Source organism: Hyla sarda, chromosome 4 (genome assembly GCF_029499605.1).
Source record: "Hyla sarda isolate aHylSar1 chromosome 4, aHylSar1.hap1, whole genome shotgun sequence".
Taxonomy (NCBI): Eukaryota; Metazoa; Chordata; class Amphibia; order Anura; family Hylidae; genus Hyla; species Hyla sarda.
This window is the reverse complement of record NC_079192.1, coordinates 123,894,441-123,911,347: the sequence shown is the minus strand read 5'-3', so window position 1 is coordinate 123,911,347 and position 16,907 is coordinate 123,894,441. Positions and strand designations below refer to the sequence as shown.

General features: G+C 39.9%; 1 protein-coding gene across 4 annotated transcripts in view; it reads right to left on the bottom strand.

Annotated features, from left to right (window-relative positions):
* Positions 1-15,991, bottom strand: part of TTLL13 (tubulin tyrosine ligase like 13) — a 52,255-nt gene extending 36,264 nt beyond the window's left edge. Inside the window, exons 1-8 of one of the 4 annotated variants that reach the window (XM_056572019.1) lie at positions 15,832-15,991; positions 12,985-13,269; positions 12,456-12,496; positions 8,250-8,368; positions 8,034-8,164; positions 4,614-4,770; positions 3,987-4,130; positions 3,654-3,739 (exon numbers count right to left, since the gene is read on the bottom strand). In XM_056572019.1, the coding sequence (XP_056427994.1) occupies positions 3,654-3,739; positions 3,987-4,130; positions 4,614-4,770; positions 8,034-8,164; positions 8,250-8,368; positions 12,456-12,496; positions 12,985-13,269; positions 15,832-15,875 (1,007 nt within the window). In that variant the 5' untranslated portion in view covers positions 15,876-15,991. Of the gene's footprint in view, positions 1-3,653; positions 3,740-3,986; positions 4,131-4,613; positions 4,771-8,033; positions 8,165-8,249; positions 8,369-12,455; positions 12,497-12,984; positions 13,270-15,600; positions 15,625-15,767 lie in introns of those variants that run through there. The other 3 variants (XM_056572017.1, XM_056572020.1, XM_056572021.1) reach the window with 3 other exon arrangements.
* Between the last annotated feature and the right edge of the window lie 916 nt (positions 15,992-16,907).

Here is a 16,907-nt window from a genome sequence, read left to right as displayed (position 1 = left end):
GGATTTTTCAGGGTTCTACTAAAATCTTTTCATAGTCTCCAAAAAAGGGGGCTCCGTCTGCCATATCCTGGATCTGAGGCTCCTCAACCGCCACCTAGTCCTGCGTCATTTCCGTATGGAGTCTCTCCGTTCTGTGATATCAGTGGATATCCGGGACGCGTACCTTCACATCCCGATTTTTCCGCCTCATCAGCAGTATGTTCTGGCAGCGGTGATTGCCATCCTTTGAGCCCAGGGTTTGTCCGTGATCCCTTACCTGGACGACCCCCTGATCAAGGCTCCAACCAGGGACCAGAATCAGGAGAGTCTCCTTCTTACTCTACAGACCTTGTACGCCGTACAGATCCCCTACTCCTCCGTGGGATCTGAATCTGGTTCTCTATGCATTGCAAGGTACCCCCTTTAAACCTCTCTGGGACATTTATCTTTGCATCCTTTCCTGGAAGGTGGCCTTCCTCATTGCGGTCACTTCCATCCGGACAGTGTCAGAGTTGGCGGCTCTCCCCTGCCGTTCCCCCTACCTGGTCCTGCAACAGGACAAAATCGTTTTCTGACCGATCCCCACCTTTTTATCTAAGGTGGTCTCCTCTTTTTACCTGAATGAGGATATCATTCTCCCGTACTTGTGCCCAGCTCCGTCCTATCCCAGGGAACATTGCTTCATTGTTTTGACATGGTTCGGGCTGTTCGGATCTACCTTTCGGTCCCTTAATCTTTCCACCAGTGTGACTCTTTCTTTGTGCTTCCCGAGGGTCATCGTAAGGGACTTCCTGCTTCTAAGGCAACCATTTTGCGGTGGATCCTTTCCGCCATCTTGGAAGCCTACAGCTGCAAAGGGAAAACTCTGCCTTTCCGGGTCTCAGCTCATTCAACTCGATCCGTCTGGGCCTCATGGCCTCTCCAAATCTTGCAAATCTGTAAGGCAGCCATGTGGTCATCCTAGCACACTTTTACAAAATGTTACCAAGTGCACACTTTTGCGTCTGCTTACGCAGGCTTGGGTCGCAAGGTATTGCAGGCGGTTGTGGCCCAGCCTTCCACCTGAGTTGCTTGAGTTCTCTCCCACCCGGGGACGCTTTCTCAGAGGATCCATTGGGGGACACAGCACCCACCCATTTGTTCTGGTGTCTTTGGTTCAGTTGTCTGTCCGGGGGTAGGTTTGGTTATTTTTTCTCTGTGTTTCCCTTGGACAGTTGCTGTTATTTCTTTCCCTGTCGGTCCTCTCCTACTGCTTTGGGACTAAACTGATTAGCTCAGAGTCTATAGGCGGGGTATATCCTAACAGGAGGGGCCGGCTTTCTTTTTGTTGCCTAGTGTCAGCCTCCTAGTGGCAGCAGCATATACCCACGGTCTCTGTGTCCCCCAATGGATCCTCCGAGAAAGAAATTTTACAGTAAGCATAAAAAGAATCTACTTTTAGGATGGTATATGTCTTCCCCTTTAATCACATTATTGCAATGTGAACATGACAGACAAGGATATGTTCCTTTTTGTTTTGTACCCAAAAAGGTTTGGTAATCCTTTTTTCTCCCACTTATGTCACCTCATATCAGACTATTTCCAATTGTTTTTCCTTTGTTAAACACAAACATAGGTGGTTCTTTAAAATAAATTACCAAATTTGGGATCAGATTTTAGTATACCCCAATATTTGTTCACCGTTTTCTTGATTAGATTGATATGTCTATCAAAAGTACTAGCGTACATTACACAAACCATCTTTTTAGTTATTTTTTTCTCTTTTAAATAATTCTGACCTATCTACAAGGGCCACTTCACTTTTAATCCTCTCTAGATCTTTTTTTGTCATAACCCCTATTTAGGAATTTTTTTATAATGATCTCTTTACTTTTTTCATATTCTTCCTCATTATTAATGATTTTTTTTGCTCGAATAAACTGGCTTTTTGGCAGTCCACGGAAAATGCTAGGCTTATGGAAGCTTTTTTTTATGTAACAAATTGTTTTTATCTGTACTCTTCATGTACAAAGCAGTATCAAATTAATTCCCGTTTTTTTGGCACCTCTACATCTTGAAATTGTATATTTTGATGATCATAAGTAAGATTAAGATTTGATAGTAGGATGGGCTTCATTTAGAATTTGCACGAAATAAAGTAAGGAGTCCTCTGATCCCTCCCACAGCATGAACACATTATCCACGTAACGCATCCATGTTCGTGGTGTGTCCATGCTGTGGAAGGAGAAGATTACCTTATTCTCAAACATATGCATAACAAATATTTGCCAGACTTGAGGCGACGGGGGACCCCATGGAAGTCCCGCCTACTTGTAGGAAAAATTGGATGTTTACTTGGCCCATAAGAAAAGCAATCATGCGGTTACTTAATTGTTTATTTTTACATAAAGCTTCATGGATGCAATGTGCACCCTCACTCTGTGGAATGTTTGTATACAAACTTTGGATGTCTAGAGTACAGAGGAACTTAATGTTACTAGCATCGATCTTTGACAGTGATTATAAAAAGCGTGTGGTATCCTGTAGACACCTCTCCAATCTTTTAACCTCCGATTGGAGGAAGCTATCCACAATTAAATGTCCTTGTGGAGATTGTTATGTCGGTCAAACAAGCAGGAAAATAAAAGTGAGGTTAACAGAACATAAGAACTTGATTAGGAATGCCCTTAGCACTAAATCAATAGGAGAGTCTACTAAGTATAGTGAATCAACCTTGGCAAAACACTTCTTAGAAAGACAACATAGGGTTAACGAAGTGCGCTGGCAGATTTTGGGACAAGTTCAGACTGATACTAATGACAATGCAAATCGCAGGCGTCTCTTGCAACGAGAGGCATATTGGATAACATACCTTGAGACGATCGCTCCATCAGGCTTAAAAGTCTGTAGTTTAAAAGCTATTTTGTAAATGTATATCTGTAATCCAAGATATTGGTTTAGAGGCCACGTACAAATGTTAAAATAAATAAGTAGAAAGAAGGGTTAATTATCCACACGTGTCCTATCTCCTCTAATGCCTTGGAAGACCAGGCTCTAGTACGCATGAGTAAGGGGACGTTCCCCCGAAACGTCGCGTCAAACCCTGATGTCTCCCGACTAGTGTGTTAAGATCTCTGCTAGCGTGATTGCTTCTGCTTTATGGATTTTACTACACAAACTGTTTAAAGCTTTGAAAATTACAGAAAACTAAGAACAAAATGAAGAAAGAAATTCATCTAATCGTGAGTGCGTGGATATATTATTACAGTGTACTGTTGCCCAAGAGTGTTATTAAGTGATTACTAGTGGAAGCGGTGAAGTTCTACACCTGGGCAATACTTAAAGGGGTACTCCGCTGCTCAGCGTTTGGAACAAACTTCCGAACGCTGTAGCCGGTGCCAGCATTCGGAACAGTTTGTTCCAAACGCTGAGCAGCGGAGTACCCCTTTAAGTGTGCATAGAGAATATAACTACCCCTTTAAGTAGGTCAGTACAGGGGTGGAGGGTTAATATGTCATCAGAAACATGTGAATTAAAATAGCAAGAGTAAAATGTAATAAGATACATATTATAACTGCAGGGATACAGAGGAGTTGAACAAATAAATCTGATTTAGTTTGAGTTTCAGTTTAGAATATTTGCCATTAACCTAACAATATAATCTTCATTGATTCATGATGTAATATGGCACTCACCTCTTACTACCTGTCATATCATCTCTGATAAAGTTTTCACTGTGTTTGTTGATGGCATAATTGGTCAGATGCATACAGACGTCATCCTGTCAGAATGAGTTTTCCATTATTGTGTTACGTATTGATCAATCACCAAGTAAATAATTACAAAGAAATAATACAAAGAAATAATAAGGTCTCAAATATGGAAGTATAAAATACTTGTAAATAATTTTTCAGGGGTAAAGAGAGAGCATATATATATATATATATATATATATATATATATATATATGGGCCACTAAGCCCTATTAAAAGCCATAATAAAACAATCTACATCCAAAGGCCACCTACCAGATTGACGTGACTAGGTTCTGTGTAACTTGTTGTTGCAAATCGTGCAAGGCCTTCGTTGTAGATGAAAATACGCAGGGGCTCACAAGAGGTCACGAGGACGTATATACGTAGATCAAACTTATACCCATCAATCAGGAATGGCTGTGGAAATATAGTGATAACAAGCAATATGAGGATAATATTTGTATGATGACGGCTATGACAGGACACTGATGAATTTGCTTACACATTATAGGGGTACTCCACTGCTCACCGTTTAGAAAAAACAGTTTTGAACGCTGGAGCCGGTGCCGGGAGCTCGTGACGTCATAGCCGCCCCCTCATGATGTCACACCCCGCCCCCTCAATGCAAGTCTATGGGAGGGGGCGTGACGGATGTCACGCCCCCTCCCACAGACTTGCATTGAGGGGGCAGGATGTGATGTCATGAGGGGGCGGGGTTATGACGTCACGAGCTCCCGGCGCCGACTCCAGTGTTCGAAACAGTTTTTTCCAAACGTTGAGCAGCGGAGTACTCCTTTAAGAAAATGAATGCATGGATTAGTATATAGTTTATGCGGAATTCTGCCATATTTTATATGCTTGGAGATTTAACTCCAGTAAAGTATAAAAAATAAATATTACCTTAGAGACATACTGTTGGCAGATCATGTGGTCACCATGTCTGATGTCCTTCATGTTTTTGGATAAAAAAATGCCCCTACCCTGGCAGCCACTATCAGGCTTGCAGATGTAAGTCTTGTTTTTCTTGGTGCGACAGTAGGCCGTTAGGTCACCATAACTACCATAAAAGTAGAGAAAATGACAAAAGGAATATTACTAAACAATTTATAACTTTGGTGTATAAATAAACCACAATTTAGTTATAGAAATACACAGAAACTACCAGGGTGAAGCAATACTGGGGACATTCACTAAAGCTTACCTGCAGCGTTTATGCTCAAAAGTCACAGGTTATGTGCAAAAATGTGCGACTTTTGATGATATATGCTGCTTGCATCAAGGGCGAAGGAAGGAGGCATAAAGAGGGCTGAAAGGGGGCTTCTCGTATAAGAGGAGTGAAGGGGGCATACCTTCATCACATGGGACTTTAGGGGCAATCTGCAACACCATAAGTCGCAGAAATCTACCCCAGATCATAACTAGCTTATATTTCTGCGCTGGGTGCAACAGCAGCCAGTGAGCCACTGGATTTACAAATCCAGTGAACTGAAAATGAGTGCAGCATTATTTAAAGGGGTACTCCGCTGCTCAGCATTTGGAACCAGGGGGCGGGGCTATGACATCACGAGCTCCCGGCGCCGGCTTCAGCGTTCGGAACAGTTTGTTCCAAATGCTGAGCAGCGGAGTACCCCTTTAAGAGCAGCATATGAAAACATCACACATAGTATATCTCTCCCATTATCTTCAGCAGACATGATTGAGCCCATGGTTAATGAACCATTTCACAGTCTACTAATTCAGGAATATTATAATAAAGAACAAAAGGGCATTTATAGAAGACAATCCACCACCAGGAAGATTATTTAAAATACATAATATGCAAAGTCCTGATAAAACATAAGTGGCCATTATATATTTTTACATAGGACTGCAGGTAAACCGACTGCATATTTCAGAAAGAGATCACAATGCACAGGCAGTTCAACCCTAAGGGCAAATATATGTAAATGCATTGTGACACTGCATAACTTCTGAGTTGCACGAACCATAATAGTGCCTCCATAACATGTTTGACCATACGTTTGGCCTATGTGTGACTCCAATTTCATGAAAGAATACATTGTTTCCTTTTGCTGTCCTGTGTACATAGAAATAGAGCCAAAGAGTTATGCTGTGTAACACCTTTAAAGGGGTATTCCAGTAAAAAACGTTATATATATCTATAGATATCTCAAATGGCTCCAGAAAGTTAGATTTGTAAATTACTTCCATAAAAAAATCCTAACCTTTCCAGTAGTTATCAGCTGCTGAAGTTAAGTTGTTCTTTTCTGTCTGACAACAGTGCTCTCTGCTGACACCTCTGCTTGTCTCAGGTACTGTCCAGAGTAGGACCAAATCCCCATAGCAAACCTCTAATGCTTCGAACAGTTCCTGAGACAAGCAGAGGTGTCAACAGAGAGCACTGTTGTCAGACAGAAAAGAACAACTTAACTTCAGCAGCTGATAACCACTGGAAGGATTAAGATTTTTTAATAGAAGTAATTTACAAATCTGTTTAACTTTCTGGGAAGAAAAGTTTTTTCCTGGAATACACCTTTAAAGTGAACCTGTCACCAGTTTTATGCTGCCAAAACAGTGGGTGCAGGCAGCACAATCCCAACAAACTATGATTTACTCTGAAACATCCGGGTGTTTCACAGACACAATAGTTTAAAAATGCAGATGGCACCGAGGTGGTCCTGCAGAAGGTGGGCAGGGGGTTCGATTCTGGTGGCTACTCCCAACCCCACCAGCCCAGGGTGAGTTGTCTCTTATCTGTGTATAGGGAGGGACTCGTCACTCAGCACTTGCAGATTGGAGAGAAGCCATCGGGAACCACCACAATGACTAGTTACTCAGGTCCTGGCGGCATTTTTAAACTATGATTTGTCTAAAACCACCAGGCATTTCAGAGTAAATCATAGTGTGTCGGAATGGTGCTGCCTGCACTTGCTGCTTGGACAGCATAATACTGGTGACAGGTTACCTTTTAAAGGGGTTACCCAGGAAAAAATAAATAAATTTATATCAACTGGCTCCAGAAAGTGAAACAGATTTATAAATTACTTCTATTAAACAATCTTAATCCTTTCAGTACTTATGAGCTGCTGAAGTTGAGTTGTTCTTTTTTTTTGTCTAAGTGCTCTCTGATGACACCTGTCTTGGGAACTGTCCAGAGTAGAAGCAAATCCCCATAGAAAACCTCTTCTACTCTGTGCAGTTCCCGAGACAAGCAGAGATGTCAGCAGAGAGCACTGTTGCCAGACAGAAAAAAAATCAACTCAACTTCAGCAGCTGATAATTATTGGAAGGATTAAGATTTTTTTAATAGAAGTCATTTACAAATCTGTTTAACTTTCTGGAGCTAGTTAATATATATAATAAGAAAAAAAGTTTTTTCCTGGAATACCCCTTTAACACCGAACTACACATATGCATCAGTGTATGTAATAAACTGATGGCTTATGTGCTGTACAAAGACCTGGTGTATATAGCAGAACACTGGGTCTCTTATTGCATTTCTGCCACAATGTTTTTAAACAGGTTCTCTGGAACTATAAGAGAATAGGCCTTCAATGGCTGACCCAGTGGCAATCATATGAAATGGACAAGCTGCAGTATAAGGAACAGATACCTAAGTAAACAATGAAGTGGGTGAGGCACCTACAGGAGTTGTGCAGCCCCTTCATTGCGCTCTATGGCCAGCTGTCCCAGAGGTTAGACCCCCACTAATCAAACTATAATTTCCAATTTTAAAGGGATACTCCGGTGGAAAACCATTATTTATTTATTTTTTATCAACTGGTGCCAGAAAGTTAAACAGATTTGTAAATTACTTCTATTAAAAAATCTTAATCCTTCCAGTATTTATTAGCTGCTGAATATTATAGAGGACATTCTTTTCTTTTTGGAACACAGTGCTCTCTGCTGACATCATGAGCACAGTGCTCTCTGCTGACATCTCGGTCCATTTTAGGAACTGTCCAGAGCAGCATATGTTTGCTATGGGGATTTTCTCCTACGCTGGACAGTTCTTAAAATGGACAGAGATGTCAGCAGAGAGCACTGTGGTCATGATGTCAGCCCAGAGCTCTGTGTTCCAAAAAGAAAAGAATTTCCTCTATAATATTCAGCAGCTAATAAGTACTGGAAGGATTAAGATTTTTTAATAGAAGTAATTTACAGATCTGTTTAAATTTCTGGCACCAGTTGATTTAAGAAAAAAAAACTAAAAACGTTTCCACCGTTGTACCCCTTTAATGATAGACAATCACAGATATAGTTCTGAAGAAACCACAGCCTTATAATTGTGAAAGAATGCTGTATAACTCCGGCACTCACTCAGCAGGCAGGCACCAGGTTCGTGGGAAGATGTTGTAGTCTTTAGGAAAAAGTTTCAGCAAACGGTTCATATTTCTGGCCAACAAGTCCTTCCTACAGATCTCACTCATTCCTGGGAAGTGGTTGATTTTCTGTTGAGTAAATATCAATTTAAAAATAAGAAAGATAAAGCTGAATGATTCTATTTGGAAACCTATTATTCGCCTGTGAACTTGCCTGGAATCTTTTCATTTCCATTACACGCTCCAGTGAGACGGAGCAGTCTGTCCAGAAAACCGTCCACTCCTCTTCTTCTCCAACTTCCTTCAATCCGCACACCCGAGCGGCACGACGCACTGAAACACAAGCAAATCTTCATAGATTTATGGTTTTCATAGCATTCCTATTGTTTTCCTACCCCACTCACCAGTGTAGGCTAGGCTGGCTTCCATATACATGCAGATACACAATAGTCACCATTCACTTGTGAGAGGGGCAGGTGGTGGTGTCCAACTATAAGGGTCTATTCACACGGCAGAATCCCGCTGGCAGAACATGATAGCCCAATACACTTCTATGGGATTCCGCACTCCCATTGACACTTCGGGAAAATTCCAAAGTGTCAACGGGAGTGCAGAATCCCATAGAATTGTATTGGGTATGTATCCCATAGAAGTGTTTTTATCCCATAGAAGTGTATTGGGTATGTATCCCATAGAAGTGTTTTTATCCCATAGAAGTGTATTGGGTATGTATCCCATAGAAATGTATTATCCCATAGAAGTGTATTGGGTATGTATCCCATAGAAGTGTTTTTATCCCATAGAAGTGTATTGGGTATGTATCCCATAGAAATGTATTATCCCATAGAAGTGTATTGGGTATGTATCCCATAGAAATGTATTATCCCATAGAAGTGTATTGGGTATGTATCCCATAGAAGTGTATTGGGTATGTATCCCATAGAAATGTATTATCCCATAGAAGTGTATTGGGTATGTATCCCATAGAAGTGTATTATCCCATAGAAGTGTATTAGGTATGTATCCCATAGAAATGTTTTATCCCATAGAAGTGTATTAGGTATGTATCCCATAGAAGTGTATTAGGTATGTATCCCATAGAAGTGTATTAGGTATGTATCCCATAGAAGTGTATTATCCCATAGAAGTGTATTGGGTATGTATCCCATAGAAATGTATTATCCCATAGAAGTGTATTGGGTATGTATCCCATAGAAATGTATTATCCCATAGAAGTGTATTGGGTATGTATCCCATAGAAGTGTATTGGGTATGTATCCCATAGAAATGTATTATCCCATAGAAGTGTATTGGGTATGTATCCCATAGAAGTGTATTATCCCATAGAAGTGTATTAGGTATGTATCCCATAGAAATGTTTTATCCCATAGAAGTGTATTAGGTATGTATCCCATAGAAGTGTATTAGGTATGTATCCCATAGAAGTGTATTAGGTATGTATCCCATAGAAGTGTATTATCCCATAGAAGTGTATTGGGTATGTATCCCATAGAAATGTATTATCCCATAGAAGTGTATTAGGTATGTATCCCATAGAAGTGTATTATCCCATAGAAGTGTATTGGGTATGTATCCCATAGAAATGTATTATCCCATAGAAGTGTATTAGGTATGTATCCCATAGAAGTGTATTATCCCATAGAAGTGTATTGGGTATGTATCCCATAGAAATGTATTATCCCATAGAAGTGTATTAGGTATGTATCCCATAGAAGTGTATTATCCCATAGAAGTGTATTGGGTATGTATCCCATAGAAGTGTATTATCCCATAGAAGTGTATTGGGTATGTATCCCATAGAAATGTATTATCCCATAGAAGTGTATTGGGTATGTATCCCATAGAAGTGTATTATCCCATAGAAGTGTATTGGGTATGTATCCCATAGAAATGTATTATCCCATAGAAGTGTATTAGGTATGTATGCCCCTCAATGTACAACATGCACACACCCTGACTGTAAAATCTCGCCCATCACCTGACAGTCATGTCCATCTGACTGATCCTTGAGTTGTCAGACAAATTATAAACCTTCCTATCTCAGGAAAAGAAGGTCATATCAAGAAACTATACAAAGGGTATGTGATCAGGGTAGCGCAGGCTGTTTATTAACAGTAAAATCACATTTTGTTTGGGGTTGGCCGCAGGTCCTCTTAAAGGGGTACTCCGGTGGAAAACATGTTTTTATATCAACTGGTGCCAGAAAGTTAAACAGATTTGTAAATGACTTCTATTAAAAAATCCTTACCCTTCCAGTACATTTTAGCAGCTGTATGCTACAGAGAAAATTCTATACTTTTTGAATTTCTTTTTTTTCTTGTCCACAGTGTTCTTTGCTGACACCTGATGCCCATATCAGGAACTGTCCAGAGCAGGAGAAAATCCCCATTGCAAACCTATGCTGCTCTGGACAGTTCCTGACATGGACAGAGGTGTCAGCAGAGAGCACTGTGGACAAGACAAAAAAAGAAATTCAAAAAGAAAAGAATTTCCTCTGTAGCATACAGCTGCTAAAAGTACTGAAAGGGTAAAGAATTTTTAATAGAAGTCATTTACAAATCTGGTTAACTTTCTGGCACCAGTTGATAAAAAAAAAAAAAAAAAAAAAAAAAGTTTTCCACCGGAGTACCCCTTAAAGGGTGTATTTACATGGGAGCTCACCTGCAGTGTATTTGACGCTGTGAAAGCGTTGCCGGCACACACAGAGTTACGGCAGAGCGAGCTCCCTGATGCTGCTGTAGCTCTGTGTGTCCACTCATAACTGCTGGCGGGAAAATCTGAGGTAACGAGCGGACACACACACAGAGCTATGGCAGCAGCAGCAGGGAGCTCGCTCTGCTGTAACTCAACGCATCCGCAGCTTATTTGATGCTGTGTGAATACACCCTAATCAAAACAGATCCTTGTTTTCACCATAGAGCTACAGACTAATATATATATATATATATATATATATATATATATATAAATAACGTCTATGTAAATCAGCCAAATTAACATTATACAGTAATCTCTATATATAAAACTCAACGTGTGTGTATGTATGTATATGTGTGTATGTGTATGTTCCAGCATCACGTCCAAACGGCTAAAGATATTAAAGGGGTATTCCAGGCCAAAACTTTTTTTATTTATATATCAACTGGCTCAGGAAAGTTAAACAGATTTGTAAATTACTTCTATTAAAAAATCTTAATCCTTCCAATAGTTATTAGCTTCTGAAGTTGAGTTGTTTTTTTGTCTAACTGCTCTCTGATGACTTGTGTCTCGGGAGCTGTGCAGTTCCTATGGGGATATTCTCCCATCATGCACAGCTCCCGGGACGTGACATCATCATTGAGCAGTTAGACAGAAAACTTCAGAAGCTAATAACTATTGGAAGGATTAAGAGTTTTTAATAGAAGTAATTTACAAATCTGTTTAACTTTCCGGAGCCAGTTGATATATATAAAAAAAAGGTTTTGCCTGGAATATCCCTTTAACATAAAACATGGCACACATGTTACTTATATGTCTACAACAAACATAGGATAGGTAATTTAACCCTTACTCACCCCCATTTGCCAGGGGCGGGGTTTATGTTTAAAGTCCCATACAAGTCTATGGGAAATATATGTTACTGCATAACTTCCAAACGGCTGGAGATATTTCGATAATACTTGGTCACATGTTACTTATATGTCCACTTAAAATATAGGATAGTTAATTTAACCCTTAACTACCCCCATTTGTGAGGGTCGGGGTTTTTTGTTTAAAGTTCCATGCAAATCAATAGGAAATGTATGTTCCCACATAACTTCCGTACGGCTGGAGATATTTCAGTACCTGGTACACATCTAACAGTTTGGGATATGAGGTCGGGATAGGAGGACGGGATGGTTGGGATAGGAGGTCAGGATAGGAGGTTGAGTTAGGAGGTCAAGTTAGGAGGACAGGGTAGGAGGATGGGATAGGAGGATGGGATAGGAGGATGGGATAGGAGGAATGTATGTTCCCACATAACTTCCGTACAGCTGGAGATATTTCAATACCTGGTACACATCTTACAGTTTGGGATATGAGGACGGGATAGGAGGTCGAGATAGGAGGTCGAGATAGGAGGACGGGATAGGAGGACGGGATAGGACAACAATATATGGGGATGGGATATGACAACAATATATGGGGATGGGATATGACAACAATATATGGGGATGGGATATGGGGTTGGGATATGACAACAATATATGGGGATGGGATATGGGGTTGGGATATGACAACAATATATGGGGATGGGATATGCAGTCAAAATCTTCCTCCTGTTTATTTTCCTCCCCAACAAGGATTAGGAAGGAAAAACCAGGCAACGCCGGATATTCAGCTAGTATTGTATATATGCAACTGTATTTAGTTAACATACCACTCTCATACTTGCAGCTTGTTAAATTGATACCTACAGCCCTGAAATAAAAAATAAAAATATTTATCAGATCATATAATATATTGATAATAAACATACTAAAATTGTTCATTTATCTATTGATTTGAATGATTATAATGTCAATAAATGACTTTGTATAAATGACTTAGGGGTCGGCAATCATCGGAGAGCCTGCAATCCATATATCTCTAAGCAATAACTGAAAAATGTTGAAATAAAAGTGTTTTATTGTAACAGTTCTAGTCATTGGTTGGGGTGTCAGCTTTCAGACCCCCCAATAGACACCATCTTCATCAGTTTGGATTTCTTCAGCTGCTCCCAACATGCCTAGACAACCATTGGCTGTCTAGGCATGCTGGGAGTTGTAGTTTTGCAACATCTGAAGGTCCACCATTTGGAGACCACTGCTCTATTGCCAGACTTTATCCCACATAAGGGCAACTATTTTTTTCCTAGCTTAGACTATGGCACATTTCAATAGTGGTGGATCCCAACAAAGGCTAAGCACCTGCGTTTTTTCTTCTTTTTCTTTTTGGACTGGTCTGTTGTGTCCGTAGTGATGTCTATCTTTGGCGTTTCCTGTGCTTGGTGCCGTGTGTCCTGACTTTGGCTTTCCTCTAGTGCGTTAGGGTGCTTAGGGTCTGCATTTTCAATGGTGGATTCCTTGTCTGCTGGGGATGTTCTGCTTAAACTCTCCGCTTCGGACTCTTCCTCGTCTTCTTCATCGTCCCCCGAGTCTTCCTCCGATTCACTGCAAGCCTGGGTTTCAACTTTCATTATGTCAACACTTAGGCTGTAAAACAGACATATTAGAAAGAAAGCCCAAAATTATAAAAAAAAAAAAAACTAAACAAACAAAAATCCCCCAGTTCCTCATCACGGTCAGTATCGAAACTATACTTACAATCTACTTCCCAGGAGAATTCCTAGATGTGGATGATCCGATGGCATACATTAGTGGTCTCCAAACTGTAACCCTCCAGCTGTTGCAAAACTACAACTCCCAGCATGCCCGGACAGCCAACGGCTGTCCGGGCATGCTGCGAGTTGTAGTTTCGCAACAGCTGGAGGTCTGCAGTTTGGAGACCACTGGTATACATCAACAGGAGCCACCATTCTACAATTGTCTTCAATGAATCACTGTAGTTCCACTAAAGTCATAATAGATGTGAAGCTTTATGTGGCTGATAACTGGCTGAGGCTGCATTCACACCACATTTTTTCAATCCAGTTCCCGTATCAGGTTTTTTGATGAAAAACGGATTCCTCCAAACCGGACTAAACTGTATCAAAATGTGTGTACAAATTTTTACCTGTATACAGTTTGAAAAATGATGTCCGGTTGCTTCCGTTTTTAAGAAAAAAAACTATTCGATTTTAACTTTTCACTCCATTATGAATAAAGTTTAACTTGTTTGATTGAAATTCCAAGAGAAAAAACTGTGCAAAGTCAAAAAACGTATGGAACTGTACGCACATACGGTTCTCTATGGTTCCCAATGACTTTTTGTTAGAGTGCATTCACACCACGTTTTTGCAATACAGTTCCCGTATACATTTTCAATGTGAAAACCGTACGGAACCGTATTGAAAACCGTATGCATTGACTGTCCACTGAAAAATGTATGCCAAACAATGCATCCGGTTGCCATCGTTTTGCGTCTTGTACGTTTTTTACTCTTACCCATAACCGTAGCCTACCACGTTTTTTTGGACCAGGTGAAAAACCGTATTGAAACCGTATGTGTTTTTTTTTTAACATGGAAACTGTAGAGAACCATATGTGCGTACAGTTCCATCCGATTTGCACCATATGGTTTTTGAATTTGCACAATTTTTTTTCTTGGAATTTCAATCAAGCAAGTTAAACTTTATTCATAATGGAATGAAAAGTTCAAAACGTATACGGTTTTTTATTTAAAAAAACTGATGCAACCGGACATCACTTTTCAAACCGTATACGGGTTAAAATTTGTACACACATTTTGATACAGTTTAGCACGGTTTTGAGGAATCAGTTTTTCATTAAAAACCTGATACGGGAACTGTATTGCAAAAACGTGGTGTGAATGCACCCTTAAAAAAAACGTATACGGTTTCAATACGGTTTTTCATCCAGACCAAAAACCGTGGTAGGCTACGATTTTGGTATGCGAAAAAATGGACAAAAACGCACACGACACAAGACGCAAAACGGATGCAACTGGATTCATTGTTTGGCATATGGTTTTCAATGGAGAGTCAATGCATACGGTTTTCAATACGGTTCCGTACGGTTTTCAAATTGAAAACGTATACGGGAACTGTATTGCAAAAACGTGGTGTAAATGCACCCTGAGATGGGTAACTGCTGCCGCCAGGGGCACTGAATGGCAGCTGTGGGGGGATCAGGGCACCTTTGGGACTGGAATACCATTTTAGCAACATTTTATGTTAGAATACATGTAATCAAGCATGGAGCCTGTATAGCGGAGTGCAATTTTACGGTAGAATTGTTCCATACATAAAGAATACATAAAGATAATTTTAATCCCGATCAGATTGGAGGCATACATATGGCTCATACACATCTAGGGCAGTCCTACTCCAAAACAGAGCCATAATGCAGATGTGTCTGTATATCTTCAATAGCCGAATGTTTGTTTGGCTGTTTAGCTATTCCTCCTGTACACATGCATGATCGATTAGGCTGAGCGTGCATGTGTTCTTAAAAAGGCAGACATCACTGAGGTTGGGTAATCTCACATTATTTCCCTTGACATCTGATGAAGGAACACTGGCCATACAAGTTATACACATTAGATCAGTGTTTTCCCAAAACAGCGTGTCTCCAGCTGTTGCAAAACTTCAAACTCCCACCATGCCCAGACAGCCAAAGGCTCAGAAAACACTGCATTAGATGGTTACCCGGTCCTACCAAAATTGTACGGTTGTGCCAACATTAGGCGAATACATTGATTCCCCCAACCTGTGGTATTACAGCTGCTGCAACACTACAACTCCCAGCATGCCCAAGACTGTCCAGGCATGCTAGGAGATGTAGTTTTGCAACAGCTGGAGCATCACAGGTTGGGGAACACTGGTTTAATGTGTACTGTCACCTACTAGTATCACTGCCCCATACCTTCTTTATAATACACATATATACAATGTGTACAGCGCCCATAGCCGGCTGTAACCGCAGATCACTTATAAAACTTTCATCCTATACACAGGCAGGCTGCGGTAACTAGGCACCGTTGCTATGGACGCTCTCCTTCAGTTCCTCTCCCCCCTCCAGCCGGTTCCTACCGTACAAATGGCCGCACTCTCCCGGGGTGACTACAGCTTCATAATACGGCAGCCAGATCCTCACCCGATTCCCGGGCCTCCCAGGGACAACAACTTAGCGGTAACCATGGAAACCAGGCATAGCCGCCACGGCTGGGGGCGGAGTGGACCAGGCGAGGGCTGACTGACAGGACGCCGGGTGACTGCAGACTGTATGTAACCTCATATACCGTCTACGGCCCCGGTCATGTGATCACACGGTAAACATCGCCGAGCGTGCTGACTGAAGTATATGACGCTGTTCACACTTGCAGCTTTTTGTGCTTACGTTTTCTTTCCTCGGCAACTGATATATACTGATTGAAAAGTTGACTGATTTATCTGTTTCTGTAATTTTTTTTTCTACTCAATTGACTAATAATAATAAAAATAATAAAAATATATAAAAGACTATGCTATATATATATAGCTATATGTATAATATAAAAATATACATATATATCATATAAAAAATATAATATAAAAAACTATATAAAAAAGAAAATATATATATATATATAAAAATATATAAAAGACTATATAAATAAAAAAAATATATATAATATAAAAATATGCATATATATCATATAAAAAAAATATATATATATATAAAAAATATATATATATATATATATGTGTATATATAAATCAAAAAATATATATTATATATAAAATATATATAAATAAAAAAGATATATACATCCAGATGATTCTGTACTAAATGACAATGACTACCTTTAGATTTTGGGGCTTATACAGTTGCCTTGGTAACCACACCGTCCTGTTCCTTTTCCTGATAAGTTTGTTTTTTCTTTGCATCTGATCTAAGAACTAGAAGGCCGCGTTCACACACAGTTAATATTGCTGTTTTATTAGCTGTGAAACAGAGTTTATACTGTAATTTTTTTTTAATAATGTGTTTAATGGGCTTAAAATTAATCTGCATTTCCTTTATTTTTTTCTACTTTTAGGTAAAAGAACAAATAGAAAAATAATAGGCGGACTGCCGACCAAGAACTTATATGCGTTTGGGAAAAAGAAACAAAATCATCCATAAAACCACTAGACAGATTTGCTATAAAAATAGCTCTTTACGTAAATGCCTAGTTTAAAAATAATAAA